The 22,635-nt window shown below is 35.2% G+C and overlaps 1 protein-coding gene across 5 annotated transcripts in view; it reads right to left on the bottom strand.

Annotated features, from left to right (window-relative positions):
* The window catches only part of LOC128999342 (caskin-2-like), a 242,594-nt gene that overhangs the window by 9,666 nt on the left and 210,293 nt on the right, over positions 1–22,635 (bottom strand). For 4 of the 5 annotated variants that reach the window (XM_054425793.1, XM_054425792.1, XM_054425791.1 and 1 more), the window contains 8 exons: positions 21,309–21,473; positions 18,568–18,659; positions 16,167–16,256; positions 14,646–14,846; positions 13,289–13,501; positions 11,347–11,589; positions 7,753–7,887; positions 1,526–1,782 (listed from right to left, as the gene is read on the bottom strand). In XM_054425793.1, coding sequence (XP_054281768.1) covers positions 1,526–1,782; positions 7,753–7,887; positions 11,347–11,589; positions 13,289–13,501; positions 14,646–14,846; positions 16,167–16,256; positions 18,568–18,659; positions 21,309–21,465 — 1,388 coding nt within the window. In that variant the 5' untranslated portion in view covers positions 21,466–21,473. The remainder of the gene's footprint in view (positions 1–1,525; positions 1,783–7,752; positions 7,888–11,346; positions 11,590–13,288; positions 13,502–14,645; positions 14,847–16,166; positions 16,257–18,567; positions 18,660–21,308; positions 21,474–22,635) is intronic. The other variant, XM_054425790.1, reaches the window with a different exon arrangement.

Raw genomic sequence — 22,635 nt, 5'->3', positions numbered from 1 at the left:
TTAAAGCATGGTGTCTCAGAGAGGGACTTAACATTAATCCCTCTAAGACAGTCCTAGTTCCTTTCACTAGGAAAAAGAGTTTGGATTCTCTTTCCAGGCTGAAAATTGCCACTACTCAGCTGGGAGTGTCGAGTTCAGTCAAGTATTTAGGACTGACACTTGACTCCAAGCTGACATGGAACAACCACTTGAACAATGCACTGCATAAGGCCAAATGGGCGCTCATGACGTCCAGGAGATTTGCAGGAACCAACTGGGGAATTAAACCCCACATAGCACTCTGGCTATATGAGGCTGTGGTCATGCCTCAAATTACCTATGGTTTGCTAGTCTGGTGGACAAAGGTGAATCAGGTAACTGTCATAGCCAAACTAGAAAGCCTGCAAAGGATTGGTACGCTACAGGCCACTGGAGCCTTCAGGAGCAGTCCAGGAAAATAACAGCTGTTGCCACAAGAAAACTCCAAACCTTCCTCAACAAATGCCTTAGACCCATAGTAAACATATGGTGGCCCGATGTAATTTCCAATGAAGATGTGTGGGCTAGAACCCAGCAAGAGCCTATTATAAGGCAGCAGAAAAGAAGAAAGTGGAGGTGGATCGGGCATATCCTACAACAATCTCAGGATACAGTGGCGAGACAGGCCTTGGACTGGAACCCCCAAGGAAGCAGAAGACGAGGGAAACCAAGAACCACTTGGAGACGGACGGTGGAGAGAGAGTTGGAGGGACAAGGCATGACATGGGCTAGAGCAAAGGAACTGGCAAACCATAGAGACCGCTGGAGAGTGTTTGTCGAGGCCCTAGGAGCTCAAGGGAATAAGTCAAATGCCATTCTTTGGACCAGAGCCATTTTGTGGCATCAGCAAAGCTGCCGCTAAACATGCAATCAACAAATGGTCCAGGGGACAACACCTAGAGCATTGGCGTAACTATCCTGAACAATCACTTAGCAAAAAACTGCTCTCAGAACCTAGCACCCTTTCACTCGCTGGCTGCTAAAGCTGGGGTGAGGGCAGGTCAAGCAGGTATTTGCTCTTATCACTGGACACGGCCATTTCAGGAAACATCTCCACACTCTAGGAATTGTCAATGACATTCAGGAGTGTCGACTTTGCAACCAGTCTTATGAGACTGCAAAACACATTATTCTTGATTGCGACGATAATATATAACAAACTCAGTAAAACTGCTCAAACATATCCAACTCACTCAATGTAAAAAAAATATAATTGGCTTTTAAAAAATCCCTTTTATTCCCTCGAGTTTTTAGAGAAGAAAACTGTATTTTAGCTTGTAAGCTTATGTTTTTTGTAGGCTTATATATTTTATGACCTTTGACTAGTTATATTCTTGACTGTTGCTAATACATGAATAATGTCAATTGCAAATAAAGATTTCTATTCTATTCTATTGAGTGTTTTCCACGTAGCTTTCCTGGTAATAATAATTACAGGACACAGCTGAAATTTGTGTGTCCAAGATACTAAAGTTTATAAATAATGTAAACACTTCCGCACACTTACTCGGGTCTGTTAGCCGGACAGAAGGTGGCTGGTATCTTGGCTATGGGTCTCGGCCGCACCAGCCCCCTCGGCCTAGGAAGTGTTCCACCTCCCTCGTGTAGCGGAAGTGCCTCGTTGGTCGGGGTGATATCTCCATCATCGTAGGACCTGGGTCGCCAGCCAGGAGGTAGCGGTGTTGGGGAAAAACTGCTTGTACCTCCTCCTCCGGCCATCCCATCCTCCAGAGACTCCAGGGACTTCCCTCTGCCCCCTCGGATCTGAAACAGAAAAATATGATTTGAATTTGGTTGTTTGGAGTCTCGAAGCTGGGCAACGTGTCGTGTATAGCCAGAAACAACCCAAACAAACCGTTTTATGTTCTTTGAAGACCATATCAAAATGGATCTTTGGTTATGAAACTGTTGAGAGTAATAAACTATTGCTTTTCACTCTTAAAACTAACACAGTTGTTATTAAGTTACAACAAAACGGAAAGATAATTTTTAATTTAAAATATTACACTGTTAAATATTTAACCTTAAAACCTAGATAGTTAATTATGTAGAATGTTCTAAACATAAATGAATCAAACCCTACAACACTCCAACTCAAAATATTGGTTATTTTGGTTACCCTAGCTATTTTTTGTAGAGCAATGAGCTACCTTCAGCTTAAGGAAAATAGTTTCTAAGTGTTTTAAATGAGTTTCAAAATCAGGTGAGTAGCAAAGAATGTCATCTGCGTAAACCATGGTAAAATCATCTACCTCATCGTCAAATACGAAGCTTAGAGCACGAACCAAAGCCGCAGAAGAAGTATTCAAACCGAATGGAGTAACACAGTACTGGTAAGTTTTACCCATAAATTGAAATGCTGTATACTTTCTTGATTCTAGTGCTAGCTCAATTTGCCAAAATGCACTAGACAGATCTAAAGTGGTTAACCATTTTGTTTTTCTCCCTTTAATTAACAGTTCGTTTATGCCTCTATTACATTCATAGTCTGGGGTAATAATTTCATTTATTCTCCTAGCATCTAAACATACTCTCACTTCTCCAGATTTTTTCATAACTGGTACAATGGGATTTATATATGGACTATCACATCTTTCTATGATTCCTTCTCCTTCCATTCTAGCTATTTCCTTTTTTACAGAATCTAGATATTTGTATGGGATTGGATAAGTTTGTTGCTTAAATGCTTTGTCATGTTTCACCTTAATCTCATGTTTATATTTTGTGCAACGGCCAGGTTGGTCGGAAAATACTTCATTGTACTTTGAAAACAGTTCGGTTAACTTGTCTTTCTGTTCACTTGTTAAGTTTTCCTGAGTATTTATACTTGTCATCATGATTTCGTTATTGTTAGCTGTGTTTTTCTTAGTTTCTATTTCATCCCAATCTTTGTGAAGATTGTCATTGTTATGTATTACTTTGCACTCAATAACTTTACTACTGACCTCCTCTAAATTTACAGATATGTTTTGATTCCCATGGTAAATTGATATCTTATTTCTTCCAAAGTCAAGGTTCATATTCAACTCTTTGATTGTATCCATTCCAAGTATAATTTCTCTTATTAGTCTTGGTATTACCAAACATTGGAGCATAACAGTTGTATTTAAATTGTGGCTTCAAGTAAAACTATTTTATTTATACGTTTACCTTTCTGACCTGTAGCAGTAGTAATATTTACGTTTGTTAGAGGTAATTGACCTATTATACTAATCTTATCTTGATTTGCTTCCAACCACTCAGTTTGTACACAAGTTACGTTACTACCAGAGTCAATCAGTGCATTAATTTCTATGTTCTGTAATTTCAATTTTATTTCAGGACATCTTACAATTTTACTATTTAAATTTTCAGGGACTTCTAAATCTTCTGTTAATAGAAATTCTCTATCACAATATACATTTCCTATTAATATTTTTTCAAAGTTAGTATTCTTTATGTCTGGTTCTTTTCCAGTCTTTATTTGAATTTCGGGCGGTGTGGTTATGTTGTGCACCGAGGCTTCTACACATTCTCTTAGATTTCCTAACAAGTTTGTGTTGGGGCCCGATTCTCTGAAAGTCTCGGTGCTTTCTCGTTTAAAGGCACTGGTTGAGAATTTCCCTGGTACACCATAGAGCATACTCTTCTTTGCTCCTCACTAGGATATCTATATGGCTCCTTTTGTGGATAGTTAGGTCTTGTTTCATTATTTCTCTGTCTGTAGTTTGGTCTTTCGCCATTGATGTTATCTTTGTGTGCTTGTGGTCTATCATATCTATGGTGATAGTTTTGTTCTGTTCGGTTTCTGTTGTTGTATCTGTCTCGACGTTCTATCTCGTGTCTGTAATCTTCATTTCCAACGAGGTGTGTTTTACTGCGTTGTTGATTGTAAGTTTGGTTTGACTTAGAGCTGTTATTTTGAAATTTTAAGCTTTTATTTTTCTCTTCGTTGTCCTCACGGTCTAACAATTTTTCCATAGCACTGATAGTGGTTATGCCCTGGACACTACAAGCATCCTGAATCTTTTGTCCAAAATGACCTGACAACAAGCTTATTATTTCCTCCTCGTCCAAAGTATTGGCTGACATTGAGCGTAAGAGAACCGCCTTTTCCATAAAGTATTCGGTACGACTTAATCTACCTCCTGGCCTATACTCTTCCATCTCTATTCTCTGTTTTAATCCACGTTGAGTCTCCTTACTCCAGTATTTATTTATGAACGCTTTTTCAAAGTCGTCAATATTACATATACTATCCTTTATGATTTGCCACCAAGAAGCTGCGGTACCAATAAAAATTCCTTCAAGTACTTCCTTTAGATCAGAATCCTCGACTCCTATCATGTTAGTTCGTTTTTTCTCTTCACGACTAAGGTATGCTTTTAGTTTGTTTAGAAATATCATTGGGTTTGTTTGTCGTCCGTCAAATTGCAAGTGTTTTAACGACTGTTCTGGGGACCCTTGGTATGTGATAATTATTTCCTTACTGTTTGTAGCCTCAATATACCTTTCTTTTGATTTTTGTTCCCTAATGGTGTCATTAGTGATTCCTATTAAGTCACTTTTTATTGTCTCTATCATTTGTGTTACGTTAGCATTTTGGGATTCTACAAGTTCTTCCACCCGGCGCATAATTTTTATCTCCCTTAGTTCACCTTCTGATTTTACCCTCCTTAAATCATCATCAATATAATTTATTTTTTGATCAATTGTGTAAGTTACCTTTTCCAATTGGTTTTCTACCTGTCTCTTTAATAGTTCAATTGTTCTATCTATGGTAAAGCTAAGTTCATATTTAGTCTCATCTACTTTTGCATTTAGTTTTTTAATCTCACCTCTAGTTTCCCTCATTTCGCCTCTCATTTCATTTAGTATTAACAAGATCTTGTCCATAGTTATAGTTTGAGATTGGGATGGTTTACTGTCGTTTTCTCTGTTTGATGGTGTTTTTTCTGTTATTCTTTGTGTTTTATTTATCGTCCCATCTGTCCCCTCTATTTGTAAGATCTCACTGCTAGTGCTGTCACTATCGTGGATTGAATTTTCATAGTTTGGGTGTGTTTCCTGACCTATAATTTCGCTAGGTTTTTGTGTGATGGTTTGATTTTCCTCTGGATTTCGTCTTGTTAAAAATTCAAAAGCTTCCTTACTTTCTAATAATTTATTACTCGGTTTGATACTCGAACGCAAGTTATACTGACTGGTGTTGTCTTCCATTATTATTTATAAACCTATTTATCAGATTCTAGACATTCAAAGTATGTTAGTTTAATTAAGTTTCTATGTTGGTTACTCCGTACGGTTACTACGTTGGTTAATCGGCTGCTACGTTGGGCGCCATTTTACAACACTCCAACTCAAAATATTGGTTATTTTGGTTACCCTAGCTATTTTTTGTAGAGCAATGAGCTACCTTCAGGGAGAGGTTCTTTGCCAGCCGATTTAATGAGTGGGGTTGTTTCTAATCAAAGCTTATATTGTATTCTCTTTATTTTTATTTAGAGAGATGAGAGCGTGTCCCTACAATAATAAGTCAAGAGTTTATGCTGTAACAATTAAATATTTATTCAACAAATCTATTAAATCTAACATTCAGTCTTATTAAATAATTATCACAGTGATCTTTCTCACTTAACAATTCGCAAATATTTAACAATTCATAAATATTTAACTTGAAATTGAAAAAAAATCTACTTTAAATTATATCACAAAATATTAATGACTCAAGAATTCCCTAACTCGCAATAATGTAACCCCTGAGAAAGAAATTAAGTTTAGCTAATAAAAACCCTAATATGTAGTTTAATTTGCCAACTTTCAGCTCTTACCAACTCCAGCACAAAGCCGAGTGTAGTGTTTGCCGAATGTAGCTTTGAGGACTCTACTCTTCCAGCTAAAAAGCCGAGTTAACAAGAGAGAAGTCTTCTCTCTTTCAAAAATCCCGCCCTGCCATGATACCGGAGTACGTACCGCGCAGAAAAAACTATATGACGTAATGTGATTGTTTTACTTCCTCTTACTCAATTCTCAAACCGGGCCGGGTACCGATGTCTGTCAAATGTCATGTCCTGGAGGTTATGTTAGTGATGATTGTAAATAGGCATCCGTATAAAGTTATTCTTAATATGAATTTAAACAATCTTACAGTAATTAAAACAAATCACAGCTATAGGATAATTTAAATAAAAGAATGATTAGTCGGAGTCTAATTTAATTACGGCCTTTGATGAAAGTAAAAGTTGTATCGGCAGACGTTATAATATCGAAACGGTAAGTGTACGTATTGTAGGTTATCTCAACTTAGTCAATAATGAAATTTGACTTAAATTTGCTATTAATTAGAGAGGTATTTATTAGAATTTTAATTATTATTACCTTGAAATTACAAAGCGTCAAGAGGATCGGTGTTTATTGCAACTGTACAACAACCTAGGCTATTTGGAATAATGTCTTTCATTGGTTATTGTTTGAGCCTATTAGAAAGCTTGATAGTAATCTAAATTTGGTTAATTGAGTAGGCCTATTATATTATTATTACGGCGGTAAATTTTGGTAACGTCGTAACCCTTTCATTATTATCACAAGTAATTATTATTATCTTCACCCAGTTTAAATAGTAAACCAAAATGTTTACTAGACTTAAAAAATCACTTCAAACACATCTAACCACCCAAAAGACAATTAACTCTGGAAAAGCTTTTCAAAACCAAATTCGAAGGATAAGGAACAAGTAAGTTTTAGATCAGTTGGGAGGAGTCTACTCCTTTCATAAAACCAGAACTAGCTCTTCTAGAGGATTCCGGTTTGAAGAGCAATTTAGCAAGGAGAAAGATAATGTAACAGGATTAAGACTGGATTGATCTTTCAGGGTGTAGTCAAGTAAGGGAATTTCTTGAGGACTACAACAACGTAAAACAATGTTAGCAAAGTAAACTTTAGCCTACATAAAAGGTCAAGAAGAAATTTCAAGATAAGCAATATACAAGAGAACGACTCGCGATCTTTTAATTTGGGGATGGAACTCCCAGGCTCTTGTTGACTGACTGTGAGGCAATTTAGGTGGGAATACGGTACTGTAATTAGGGACTTCGTGTCTCTGAATTTCAGTTTGAGATTCTTTCTGTTGTGCTCAATTTAAGGAGGTGATATAGTAAAACTCAAGGGCTTTTGGGAGGATAGCAGGGTTACTTGAAAGAGGAAGAGGCTTTTCTGACACAAGAAACACAAAACTGTACACTATACACAAAAATTAGAATATTTCACCCTCACTTTTAAACTAAAATAAAGGTGTTTGTCTTCTTATTAAAGGCGAAGAAAGATATCATTCTACTTACCTTAAACTTTCCTGGGTCAAAAATTCATTAAAAGGTGGTGAAATTTTAAATCACTGTTTAGTACAGTCTTGTGATTCTTGGTCCCTTACCCATTCAAGTCTTCTAGCCTAGCAAAAATCTTGAATCCTCTAAATTTCATTAACATTTAGGAATTGAATTAGGTTTATAGGCAATTAGGCCAGGGAATAGGTTTAAGGGACATAACACTTGTACACATATTCTTCCCCATCACTAGTGGTTTATGTAAGGGACTGGTCCAAACCCTGGTTTTGTTACCATCAAACCTCTTCCTTGGAGAGGACCAATAATTGATAGCCTAGAATAGGGCCTGAAAACAAACCTTAGAATCAAACCAGCAACCTTCATATCTGAAGGCGAACATTAACCATCAACTATAAGTTAACAAGCCTAGGCCTACCTTGATAGGCACAATGTCGGTAGTGCAGTAGAAGCGACGAGACGCCTCTATCTCCCACGGCTGGTGGAAGCTCTTGACGTTGGCAAGTACTCGCGGACAGTCACAGTCACTCTCTTTGGCAGGGGCTGGGGACTGCTGCATGCACATGCCGCATACGTTACATTACTACACACTCGGTCACTCGAGCAGTGCCGAACCACTCTCATCACATGCTTGGACTAACCCAACCTAACCTTGTACTTGTAGGCCTAATTTAGTTCTTAGTTTGAACCTTTTTTGGGATGGCAGACTAACCCACTTAACCCTACACTTGTAGGCCTAATTTAATTTTTCTTTTGAACTTCATTTTGGTGACGGTGAATACCTTAGTATTTAAAGCAGTTTGACTTTAAACATGAGCTAACAAGCTAAATTTTACGTACAGGACTACTTTAGTTGTTTTGGGATTTAGAGTTTAGGAGGGATAGCTAGTTACTATTTTTATAGATTTAATGGGATTAAAGCTTTAGAAATTAATGAAATTAGGCTACTTATCCATCAAGTACTTTAAGTAAATTTCTTATCAGCTAATATAAATTAATATTTTGAGAGATTAAGTGGGCCAAAAGTCAAAACTTTAGAAGTTAAGATCAACTTTAGGATTCTGGAGTAGGCATATGAAATAGTTTTTTTTTAAATAAAAAATGCAGTTGTATAAACCACTTATAGAGAGTGCTACATTCTAAAATTAATTTAGTTTTTAGTGTGTATTTAATAGGATAGTTTACTTGACATCAAAGATGCTACGATTTGCAATATATATAAGTTGACCTATCACTTTGGCTTGGTTTAGATTAAGTACTAAACAAAATCAATACTTTAACAAATAAAAATACAGTAAACCATTTGGTTGTGTGTAAATATTTTTAAAAATACTTAATTTTGGTTTAATTCTTGGGGAGCATAAACTATTATAAATTCCACACTATTATAAACTAGATAGTGTAATAGAAGAAAAATTCCCAAAAGTACCTAAATGCACAACAACAAACAAAAATTACTGCTTCTAATTTTCTACCTATAACATTAACCACCACAAAATTGGTTCATAGTTTAATGAAATAAACAAACTACCCTCAAAAGCAGAACTTTTAAAACTATTTTTGGATATTAAAATAACCAGCATTAAATATTATTTTGACAACAAATTTAGTTTTTTTTAATCTTAAAAAAAACCCCTCATTTTCTAACCGGCCCAAGCATAATGATGAGCAGTGGCCCTTTTAAGCTTAACAAGAAATACAATTTTGTGGACTTAAGTGTAAAAAGGGGAGAGGCACATCAATTGTGAAAATGTACTGCAATAAAATATCAACAAAACCTTTTTATACTTTGAATATAAAGCTAACAACAAGGGTATAACATTTGGACTGTGCAGCTAATAAGGTCTGCATTCAACTGGTGAAGTGTCAAAGAAAAATATAAACCAAGAAAATTAATTGAGGAACTTTGTTGCAAAATTTTACATAAAGTGCAAAATGTATGTTCTGATGGAAATGGCAATATATTAATTATGAACGCAAGCAGATGAAAAAAATGATAACCAATTTTAAATGATCCAATACAAATTTACTCTACAAGTAACTTTTTACAAAACTGAGAAACAAAGTTTTTGGTAGTTTTCAATTATTCTACAAGTAGTTTTAAGTTCAGGCATGACTTTTCTGTGGTTGCATTCTAGGTTAAGATTGTCTTGACTAGTCACTTGTTTAATAGATTTCTATTAGTAAATGTTTTATGTGATAGTAAAATTGATATGGATTAAATTCTATAAATCGAAAACCTTTTAAAATACAGTAAATTGTAAGAAATCTAAGAATTCTAAGAAATTCTGTGATGATGTTTGATAATGATACCAAAATTAAATTCTATTAAACCATATTGATTGATAATTACACACACAGAAATTGCAAAAACTTTTAGTCCATGACCATACAAAAATGTTTTAAAATAGAAATCGTATGATATGTATGATAATGATACTGATATTTTGTAAGAATGATGTTTTATAATGATAAAAAGTTAAAAGTATTTTTAAATATGGAAGACACACATGCAAAAGTATTATAAAGGTAAATAGCAAAACTACTGTTTGCCTAAGATTATAATTTTGGCCAGTTCTCTTAGTTTAAGTTTTTTACAATATTTTTAAACCAAAGAATATAAACATTTACTGCTTTATTAGTTACAATTTTCAAATTAAAAGTCCCAATCAAAATAATTAGTACAGTAAAAGAAACGCAAATAATAAAAATACTGAAGAAATTGCCAGTTAAAATCAAAATCTCTTTACTAATCAAAACTTTTAATGTTACAATTTGCAAGAAACCTTTGTCAAGATAAAAACTTCAAAATCGTTTTTGATCTATAAGAAAATTCTGTGAAAAAATACTGAATAAAAATTAGAAAATAAATTCATGTTAACAAATTTCTCATGCAATTTATTAAGTTGTTTTTGTTACTTATTGAAATCATGCTTCGCTGAACGGTGTTAGTAATGAATATCTGTTAGAAAACATGGTTATAAGCAATTGGAAAATGCAAAATTTTTCAAACAGTTTAGTAAGCAAATGTTATAAGCAATAAGCATGTCCTAGTAATCTGTGATAAATGGCATTTGAGAAAATATTTTGTAAATAAAATAATGAGAAAGGTAGTAAGTGAATGAGGGACATTAACTAGAATTTTCTCAGATCACTTCATACATAATAAAATATTTAAAACTTTTCAAATAAATGAGAAATTGAACTAACCCCTTAAATTTTCGGTCACTGGTGACTGAAATTGACAACTGATAAAGACAAATATTGTTATAATTTAAACTTTAAAGTTTGAAAATAAGTATGTTTATCAAATATAACTCATTTATACAAGTGGGGCCATTGAGGACTACATACAAATTCTAAGAAATCTTGTTTTTCCCATCCAAAGATATACACAGTAAGTCAATGCATAAGAAATTTTACAAAGAATATTCTGATTGTAAATTTATTTCAGTATGAAGTGCTCCGCGTTGGAGAGGAGGAGTGTATACACTGACTACTTACCTTTCTATTGCCTACATACTAACCGTACTCTCATTAAAACACTACTACAATCTAGAAGTATAAACTATCCCCATCTACATCAAGACAATTGATTTCTAAGCTTTCTACACATCAACACGGTTTTTTGTTAACTGTCTCTCATAAAGTTCTACACATAGCTCTACAAATTGAAATTTTGAACTTCTCAAATTGTAATGAACTAATTAAAAAGACTTTAACAGTATTGTGGTACTATAAATTAAAAGTGATTTATAAAGTGTTTAAAGCCTATATCTCACCTAACATAGTCAAATGAGAATAGCCTATCCTAACCTAGTTATATTTGCATAACCTCACAACATATTTATAGCCTAACCACAAGAGTATAAGCCTGACCTAATCGCTTCACCTAAAGCTTAACCAAACCTGACATCATTAGCATTGCCTAATCTAACCATATTATTATTATAAACTACTTTAACCACTTTGTCATAACCTAACCTAACCACAAAACAACAGTGTTACCAACCTGATTGTGAGGCAGGAGCACAGGTGTGTGAGGCGGAGGGAACACTTTTCCCGCTCTGAGGTCTTTGACTCTCTTGATGGCGAGCAGGATCCGTTTCTGGTGGCCGAGCTTGACAATCCCGATGTCCTCAAGGTCCTCCCATGTAAGTTGTGTTACGTCGTTTATCGTGTTGTAGCCCTGACAAGCCAACGCAGGGCCGTACTCCTCCAGTCGTAACAGCCTCAGCCATTCTTCTAGTGAACCCTGAAAAATTGTTATTTTAAAACTACTGTGCAATCGATTTAGTAAAAGTGGAAATGAAGCCATATTGTTTCATATTATGTTGGATATCATATTATGCTTCAACTTCTAACTCCTAATATAGTTGTTTCATTATATACTGGTAATTATCATTATCTTTACTTTTGAGACAGCAAAAACTAGTGCATATTAAGGTGCATATGAAGACAGGGTGTGTGTGTAGAAAAAAGATTGTTGATCGGTGTTTGTAACCACTGAGGACCATTTAATAAAAGCCCAATGGTCAATGACAGCTGGATTTGGTTTCATACCATTAAAAATTCTTCAAACTCTATCCAGCGACCTCTACATTGTCACACAAGAACTATAACCAACCACTTAGCACCCAGCTATTTGTAGATTAATAATTTTGGTTTGATCCTAAATTATTAATCCTTATTGTTTATTCATTATCCACTGCAAACTTTATGATTGGAGAGGTTATCAAGAGAGACTTATAATTTTTATAAATTATATAACATCCACATTTTGTCTGGGTTTGTATAGGTATTTCTTGTCGGCATTAACCTTTTAGTCTTTTGGCTGCAGCATCACTCACTGGCAAGTGATATAGGGTATATGGCACTCAATATTAGACTATATAGGCTACAATTAACAACATTTAAAAGATAAAATTATTTGTTAAAATATTAAAATAAAATTATGGTTTTTATCGACAAACAATAAAAATTTATCAAAATAATATCATGGGAGATAATTGATTATTGTTATTGGACCTGATGCCTCTGAACCATGGATGAATAAAGGATTAAGTTTTCATTTAAATGAATACCTTTTAGTTTTTCACTATTCAAAAAATGAAAAACCAACTTTATCAGCTGAAAAGTACACAAAGGAATAAAACGTCGCTAAACAGTTTCAACATTATGCAGTAGTTTTACTTAAGTCCATTTACCTTCACTTGCTTCAGAAACTTATAATGAAACTAAAACTTAGTTCTGCAACTTTAGAACACTGAGAAATATTTTGTAAACCTGGTTCTGAATAAGTTATACTGTTCAGCAAACTATTCATTGAATCTCTTCATATAGGAGTATGGAGCGAATAATGTAACCCAAAGTATGAACCAATGTAAAAATGTTTAGGATTGTTCTTGTTATATAGCAGGCTTGTCTCATCAAAAAGAATCCATCCTTGGGACAATGAACATGAAACAATTAAATTATACACAGTAATTGAAAGATTTTACTGCCACAAACAGGATTTTCAAACAAGATAGGTTTATTAAGATGGAAGGAAGATTTTTCTTCAATTGAGAATAACTCATCTAAGAAAGAGAAAGTTTTCAGAAAGTAGCTCCAGGAACATCCTTCCTTAGTTGAAAATTCTATAAGTGACAGTGAAGTATTCTAATGTTATGTGTTTATCTTGTAAAGTTGTGTGTCTCTTGTGCCAGTTTGTACTCTTTCCCAGCCAGGTAAGTTTGCTATCCTCACAAAATAAATCCCAAAACAAGGTGCTCTGTTTATTCCTTAACCTCAAACATTTAGTTATGTTTAAGTAAGGCACAATAAGTTGCACTGAGATAGCAACTGAGTTGCCACTTTATTTTGATGAATGTTTACGTTGTCACTCCTATTTATAGATACAATTGTTATGCCTTCAGTGGGTTTATATCAGCTTTGTCACTCTTGAAACTCACAGGGATGTAGTCAGGCAAGCCGTCGCTGATGTTGAGCTGAGCGATCTCCGCCTTGAGCTTCTTGCGATGGTTGGGCTTCTTGATGCCGATGGCTGTGAGGTCCTCCGGTGTCATCCTGGAGATGGTGTACATGTCGTAACCAGCCGACAAAAACAGTGGGAAGTACTCCTCGAAGCGGATGTCCATCAGCCACGCATGCAGTACGTCCTGGTCCTATGATAATGACAGAGTTGCAAACACATTACAAACTAAGTTGTCAAGCGTGTACGCTCACATCAGTTTGTTTCATAGTAAACAACAAACAGGTCACTAAAACTAGAGATAAGGCATCCGCTGTTAACAATATTGCAGGATAGAGTTATGTCGCAACGAGACTGAACGTCAGCATAAGTATCAGTAATATGACGCAGTTTAATACTGAAAGCAACGATGTAGATGAGTTAACCTGTTCCAGTACACGTAAATGTGTTTATACAGGGTGTCACAAAAATCCGTAGCGGGCTATGCAGAGCGGGATTCTACATACAAAAATAAGATGAAAACCAAGAATTACATTTTTTCCAAAACGCTTTGTTAACCAGATATCGCTATTTTGTATTTTTTACATTTATACATGTTTTCTTTAGATTGTTCAAACCGATCCTTATGAAAGGAACATCATAACCTCCATGTAACCGATTCATGTGAAAATTATTTTTTTCCTCACATGGGTCAATTCTACCTTAACCTACAAACAAACTTTCATACGAATCGGATGGAACAATCTAAAGATAAAAAATGTTTATGTGAGAAATTTAAAATAGCAGATATCTGGATAACAAAGCGATTTTGGGAAAAATATTATTCCTGACTTTCATCTAATTAATATTGTTGTATGTGGAAGTTCTGCATAGCCTGCTATGCATTTTTGTGACACCTTGTAGTATATTCCTTTAGTTAACTTATCCAAAAGGTTTCCTTTCATTTTTGCATTATCTGCTGATGGTTCAAGCCTTTTCAAGTCCAGAATAGATTCCATTCCTGAATGGTATGAACACTTAAGAGGAAATCCTCGTTCTGTACTTTGAATCAGGTTGAATTGACAATGGTTGTACATAAACAAATAATTCACAGCTGAAAGAACACACACAGTATGGATGATGGATTGATCTCTGGCTCTTCTGAATTAACTAATTAAGTTTTTATTTTAAACATTAATTAGTAATGTTAGTAATTAGTACTGTGTATGAAAAAAAATTGACACCAAACTAAGGAAAACAGGTTAATTCATAACAGTAAATAGACAAACAGATCTAAACAATTTATATTTATAAATATAGGTAACCTTTTGAATGACAACAATAGTTGTCATACTGACCGGTACACCCTGCAGCAGTAACCGTTCTACCCTGGCAGGTGCTGAGGCGACCAGATCACTGCCTACGCTGCTGGAGCTGAGGCTGGGCCGAGGGTGAGCATGAGGCGCAAGGTGACAACCACTGGCGCGACCACTGTCTAGAGAGGCGGTGGAGTGGCGCGATCCACTACCACTGGACCCTGGACTGTCTCTGCCTGGGCTCTGTAACATGGGGCTAAATCAGTGACAAGGGTCTACATTAGTGACAAGGGGCTACATCAGTGGCGAGGGGCTAAATCAGTGATGAGGGGCTATATCAGTGATGAGGGGCTAAATCAGTGATGAGGGGCTACATCAGTGTTGAGGGGCTATATCAGTGATGAGGGGCTACATCAGTGTTGAGGGGCTGTATCAGTGATGAGGGGCTACATCAGTGTTGAGGGGCTATATCAGTGATGAGGGGCTACATCAGTGTTGAGGGGCTACATCAGTGTTGAGGGGCTATATCAGTGATGAGGGGCTACATCAGTGTTGAGGGGCTATATCAGTGATGAGGGGCTACATCAGTGTTGAGGGGCTATATCAGTGATGAGGGGCTACATCAGTGTTGAGGGGCTATATCAGTGATGAGGGGCTACATCAGTGTTGAGGGGCTATATCAGTGATGAAGGGCTACATCAGTGTTGAGGGGCTATATCAGTGATGAGGGGCTACATCAGTGTTGAGGGGCTGTATCAGTGATGAGGGGCTACATCAGTGATGAGGGGCTATATCAGTGATGAGGGGCTACATCAGTGATGAGGGGCTACATCAGTAAAAAGGGGCTATATCAGTGATGAGGGGCTACATCAGTAAAAAGGGGCTACATCAGTTATCAGCGGTGTATTAGTTACAAGGAGCAAATGGCAAAAACGGAAAGTGTAGAATGAAATTTTGGTAAAATATTAATATACAGTAGGATAGCGAAGAATTAAAAGGCAAGTAAAACCGCAAAAATAGGCATAGTAGCATTGTTGAGTTTTGTAATATTTAACAGTTTGGTTTTCCTCATAATAATTACGATGTCACATCTATTTCAAAACATAATATTAAAGGATATTAAAATGCACACACATTAGAGAAAGGCAAGTCTCTGAAATTATTTACTAAAATTTGCATTTCCATATCTATTGAAGAGGATTGGAAGTGTTGGTTTGTTAGTTGGAAATTGGTTTGAAAATGTTAAAAAATAGGGATTGAAGTATAAAAATAATTTTTGTTACTGGTATACCTATGTCTTAGAACAGCAGGCTAATTGTATTGCCAATATAATATCTCTAATTCACCTTTAGTTTAGAGTTGCGTTGCAACCGATGCCTTTTACTTTCAATTTGTATTTCCTGCGATGCCAATTTAAGATAATTTTTCTGCATTACTTTGGCCTTCTTATTATATTATACTTAGACTCTGGCATGGATGGTTTAGTTTGAAATCTCACAAGAAAAATAAATAGTTCAAACATGTTCAACCGCAATTATAAGTTAGAAGTTAAGCAATAAATACCTGAGTCATGTCAATGCCCTGGTCCTCTTGTAAAGACAGTTGATGATGGTAGTACATCGCACTTTTGTTGCCCCCGGTTACCTGGGTGTACTGGGAAAAAATCATCTTTTTAAGTTTTTCCAAGGGTGAGAGAAATTTAGAAAGAAATACGCTAAATACTCTAACTACAATTTTAACTAACCACAGTTCATACATTTTGATAGCAACAGATTGATAGGTAACAATGTGAAATAAAAAGACATTCTCATTCTATAATGTTAAACACAAATATAGCTTCTTTTAGCAAAAAAAATATAAAAAAATTGTAAATAAAAATAAAGTCTGCTGTAATTTAATATCTCTAACAACTTTTAAACTATTTCCAACTGGAAAAATAACTTGAGACATTTGTTCTATTATTTTTTTTTTTACTGCAAAACAATAAACTGTGAATTGAAGATGTTAGTTTAATACCGTAAAAGGGTTTTTGGTTAGTTAATGAATTAATGCATTTTACTGGATTGTACCAGAATTATTAACAGAACTCCCTGCCAGTGGTAAGAAAATCAAACAAGCTAGTGTTAATAAACCACTATTGATTTATATATGTTAATAATATAAATAAGTATATTTACTAAAATTATTTAAAGTTTTAGTTTTATTAATCATAAACAGTATGTCAACCATACACAGTCTGCGACCATTGTTTTTTTTTTACAAAAACACTTCTTCATCTTCATTATTTATAAATATAAATAAACCAAGTTGTTTAAGTAAATGTGGACCGAGGCTTAAGAAGTATATTCAAAAGAGTTGTCAAACAATAACGAGGGAGAAAACATACATGGTTTATTAACAAACATTTCTTGATAAATAACAATGTAGGCTATTAGAAAGATTAGTTAAACAAATGTGTCAAACGTTTAGACAGTGTTTACTAACCACTTTAAAAGTCTCTAAGCATGTTTAAACTGATAACAAAACATCCAGAAGAAGAGTGCCAAAGTGTCATATCAAGAAGTCAAAACTTGAAGATTTGAATGATGGTTTTTGAAAGTCAATCAAACTTTGAGTGCAATACAAGCATGAAAAGGTCTAGTCTATAAGATTGATTAGAGAGAGAAAATAAACTCTACTTACTAATATAAAATACTTTTTTACAAGCTACAGGTCTTTTTTGTAATTTGAATTTTGCTTACGATATTTATATTATTTATTATTGTCAAGTTTACCATTACTGAAATAAGTTTATTCAGTGCATAGCATGAGCAAATTACCACGGATTGGAATAATAACTGGCACACATTTTTATAGTTAAATTATTTTTTTCTCACAGTGTAAAATAATAAAATAATAAATTGTACTGGTACCAACATTTTTTTCTTATTTCTCTTTAAACAGAATATAATAATCAACATATTAATAACACATGTAGGAGGTAAAATAAAACCTAACATCTTTGTCTTTGTTGATCCAGAAACGTTGTGTATTGTTTTTTACCATCCTAATGGAAAATGTCCACAATAATCCTTTGAACAACAAAACCTAACTTGTTAAATAAAAAATGTGTATAGAAAAAACCTGAATTTATTTGTTTGAATAAAAACCTCTGAAGAAAGTGATTTTACTGAGTGAATCACAAGTGAAGCTGGATAAAACAATGGGAATATTTAAAGACAAAGAAGAGAAGTAAAGTTTATGACATTTCTTCTCAAAACTCCGCAATGACCCCATTGCGCTGAAATATCATCGTTGAATTACAACTAACCTAACCTCGTCTCGGATTAAACTTTTATCCACTTCATGAAATCGTCTTTTATTGCACCGCTACAAATGAATCTCTTTAGTTTATCATCTTATTTTGTTCCTCTAGGTGAAGTGAGTAAGATAATATTGGGAACAGAAAGATTGTCAATTTCCCTTTAGTGATGTTTATAAGATGTATTTTCAATGTAGGTTTTTTACAGGTAGCCTACTTAACAAATTTAGAAAATCATAAGGAGAATAACCCAGGAATCCTAGATGGTCTTGCATTTTGTTTTTGATGATAACAATATTTTCTAAAAAAAAATCTGTTATTGACTAGATCTTGAAGATTATTCCTGTGCCTAGTGTAATGTTCTCAATAAAAAAAAAATGCTAAAGAACAAAAACTTCATACATAGTCTGAATAAAAAGGGTTTGCAAGGAGAACGTTCTAAATTGTCTGTTAAAATTCTAATGGTTTTCTTAAAACAAAAGTGTTTGTAATTCAGTCAAAAGAAGCTTATATAACATTTAGGTTTCAAGAAAAAAAATTTACTACACTATCAGACAAAGTAAATTTTGGGGAAATGACATGTTAAAAAAATTATAGAATCATTAACTATGGTGAACACATTAAAAATTAAAAATCTAAATAATGGAGGGTAAGTTTTCATACCTGTGGTCCCGGGAATGTGAAGGCGGGATAGTTGAACTGTCCTCCGGGAGATTTCCCGGCCATCCCGTAAACATCTCCAACCTCGTAACCATCTGTAAACCACATTGGACAATAAATTAAAACTAATGAGAGTAGCCCTATAAATGACTCGATCCTGCGCTGGCCAATTTTAGAATAAAACTGGCTACAGCTTTTACGAGGAACGTCTAGTTCTATCCTAGTCAAAGATTCAATGTGATTAGTAATACTTAAGCCTACATTTCTAAACACAAATGACAGATTGAATGATAATTTTGCTTGTTCCGCTTCCACAAGACCATTCTGCATGTTCCAGCAGTTAGACCAGAAAGACACAACAGACCAGTTCACAGCTGTTTCCACTCAGGCTGTTCACAGTTGTTTTGCTCTGTTAATGGTCGGCAAGTCATGCAACCCAAAACATTTCCGCACCATTGACTCTTCTTGTTACTTATTTTCTTCACTTCTTGCTTCAGCTTAACAATTTCAAAGCCAAGAAACCTCATGATGTTACTTTTGTGAAGTGACTACAAAGTTGTAATTGGTAACATAACTGTTCTAATTTACGAGGATTGTCTGCCAATCAAATTCTTCATCATGCTCCCATAGCAACTAAGCAGGCTAGATCAGATCTAAGATTAATGTTGTGTTCGTCTACTACTATTCTAGCTCGCCCCCCTTCCTACAGAACTATTAGTCTGGTCTTAGTATTTTAAAATGACGAGAAAATAAACTGACACTCCCGCCAAGTATGAATTGCATATTAAAGTCTGATGAATGTGAATGAAGTACATCAAAGTGTTTGGAAACGGAAATGTGTGTAAGGGGTGTGAGTTTGGAAGAGGTCTTATTCATTTCCACAATATTTTTTCATGGTCTAGTCCAAGTGCTTTATAGATTATGGAAAATCACAATCATAACTAATATTTATACCATTCTCTCTGAGAAATAAACTATGTGTTCAGTAGTCCAGCAAATGCAAGAGGACTAAACCTTCCTTGAGTCTGTTCTGGTAGTTATATTTTACAGAAACGATACATTGGCATGTGTTCTTTCTTTTCTGCATAGAGGAAGAAATAACAACGATACAGTTTTTCCAAGGTACTACTTGAAAAACTATAAAACCCTATAAAATGTACAGTTGTTTTACTGACAAGACCTTAGCTCTATAAATCTGAAACATCAGATGCACTCGTAAACATGTTCTGACAGGTCAGAGCTTGTTTAGCCTTGAGCGAGGCGCCAGGTAGAGGAGGTAGACTCAAGTGTGGGAGAACAAGTTTCAAGATTACCACGATTGTTGTGATTAATTACCGATTACCATAAACTGGCAAAGACTCAATCTCAATGTGAAAGCATTGATCTGCAGTTTTGCAATTTATAATCAGTATTTAGCGAGTCTAGAAGTAATTTCTGCTCTCAACAATTTGCAATGCTTAAAGTAACTCAAAAATCCTTTTACAGCCATTATTCTATTCTATTTTATTTTATTATTTATTGATGTTAGAATTGTTTCAAATACATCTCATAAGTGCCAGCGGCAGATTCTTCCTTACATTTACAGTACAAACTTGAAACTGGACCTAGCTTATAGGTAAACAGGTATAATACTTTTGTAAGGGGATATTTAGTGTTCATAAACTAAAGGTTACTTTCTACATTTTAATACTTAACTTCTCATATTCTTCTGTTTTACTCGATCTCAATGATAACTTTTGTTTTGCAGATAGATTTTTTTCAACTGTTCTTTTTTACATCCTTCCACTCCTAAATATGTATTGCTAATGGCCACACTGAAGAATAACCAAAGATACAAGTTGGCACAACTTACTGATCCCCTCAAAATTTCAAACCCACAGGTTAATAGTCTAAGTTAGAGCAAAGCTGGGTAACGAAATGGTTATGGTGCTTGCCACCATTTTGAAGGTGACCACTTGATCCTGAAAAAAGTAAGTACTGTAGCTTTTTTAAGATTCAAAACTGGGTCCAGTGTGTTTGATCATTAGGCTTTCAAAAAATGTCTCAAAAGCAACGTTACACAAGGCTAGATGACAGGTAGGTTACCGCCTCCATTAATGTATTTAACATTTCCTGAGGTAGGTAACCTGACCACCTGCTGGCTTCATGTAAACGTAGCTTAACAATATAAACAGTTGATGTCTGTCACTTACAAACCTACATAGAAACGGCGCTCTCCCATACTCATCTCCGTCTCCAATTCACATCCGGGTTGAAATACCCCGAAGTAATGTCCCTAACTCATAATGCTGATATAAACCATTCCTAGCCTTGTCAGGAAATCTACCAGTTAGAATATTGTACAAATCCTTTAGCAATCCTATCCTAACTTTGCCAGATGACTTAACCCGGAGAGAAGTAAGGTACAGAGGAAACATTCAATGGTACACTTAAGCGGTGTCTAGCACTAGTGCTGGTGTCTAAGGCAAAGTCCAACACTGCCCACCTCACCTCCTTCATTTTTATTTTATACTGTAATCGCCTCATGTAATACAACAATTACGGTGGAGGAAGACCCTGTGCCCGACACGATAGGAATTTCCACACGGTGCTTGCTGCTCGGACTCTTCCTTGTTCGTCCCAAGTGTATTTCTGGCACAACATACTGGAACTGAAAGTGCATGGTCGTCCCATAGTTGTATTTCCTCTGTACCTAAAACATTGCCCTCATACAAACTAATGTAACCTAACGATTATTAGCTCACCTCTGCCTGGGTCCGTGAACCCGTGGTCCTCGCCCGCACTGCTGTACCCGGCTGACCCGAAGCTGCTACCCGAGTGCCTGAAGCCTGCCTGACAGTCGGGGACGGCCGGAGGTGCTACCTTCTTGATCTGCACCACTGGCTTGTTGGGCCGGGACATTCCCCCCACTGAAACGAACAATTGTATCAATATTTTTCAAGTCAAATATTTTCTTAGGTTTGAACCAGTATAGTTTATTTTTATAGCATAGTCTACCTTAAATCCTAGTAGGTACAGCCCAGAAGCATTACACCTGTTTCAGGTTTTAGGTTAGGTCTAAAGAGTCATAGCATCACATAGACGAAGCCATTAGGGATTGGTATTGGTGGTATTTGTACCCGGAATCTCAGGGACCGAAGCCCCATAGACTAGCATGTAAAACACTATCTTGCCCCAAAATGGGACTTTCATGACGAGTATTAATTACGATAGGGCAATAAAAAAAACTACTTCATCAAACTTAAAAAAATTTACAAACTAAAAAAAAACTTTAGTTGTAACTTTGTTGATGTTAGGTAAAGTATTGTTTGTGTAGCGAAAGTAATGTTTATGTTAGGAAAAGTCAGCTTATCACTATTTGTTTTTGGTGTAAGAAAATTGACGATTTTTGAAGATCTCAGCTGAATGGAAATGGGCCATATTCGAATACAGAGTGATGTAAAAGAATAGTCCTCAAACTGGTTTGGAATTGTTCACTAAACTTTTATAAGATAGCATAGGCCTAATAATTTATTTCATAACCCAATGACATACCGGTAATTATCATTTAGTGGAGATCACAACTGATGGATAAACTGAAAATTACCAAATTAGTTAAGTGCCATTATTGGGTGTATCCTCACTACAAGAGAGTCTACATTTGCATAGTATATAAAACGTGCAATGAGTAATACTTTTTTTTCCTAGGACGCTCGAGCCTGGGATTGTTTTTCACATTACTTCAGGCTAGACCTAGGGGTTGGGGCATTATCATTTAGATAAAATCAATTGGTGACTTGGCGGGGATCGAACCCGGGACCTCAGGGACTGAAGTCCCGCGCTCTAACCACTACGTCAGCTCGCTCCCCACAATGAGTAATACTAAAAGAGAATTATTCAGTTAAATTTGTTCATCATCTGGACAAATAGACAGGCATAATGCTAAGTCAATTTGTTCACTGATTAATCCAATTATTATTAAAATTGCCATGGGATGAAAATGTAAAACTAATTTTGTATAATCTCTAACCAATAGCTTTTCCTGCCTCTGATTTCATATTTGTAACACTATTTTTCAGCATGTAGCCTAAA

The sequence above is a fragment of the Macrosteles quadrilineatus genome, unplaced genomic scaffold (genome assembly GCF_028750875.1).
Source record: "Macrosteles quadrilineatus isolate MER2022 unplaced genomic scaffold, UCM_ALF_1.0 Scaffold_8__2_contigs__length_117827958, whole genome shotgun sequence".
Taxonomy (NCBI): domain Eukaryota; kingdom Metazoa; phylum Arthropoda; class Insecta; order Hemiptera; family Cicadellidae; genus Macrosteles; species Macrosteles quadrilineatus.
Note: the sequence above shows the minus strand (reverse complement) of the source record. Positions and strands in the feature narration are given on the sequence as shown.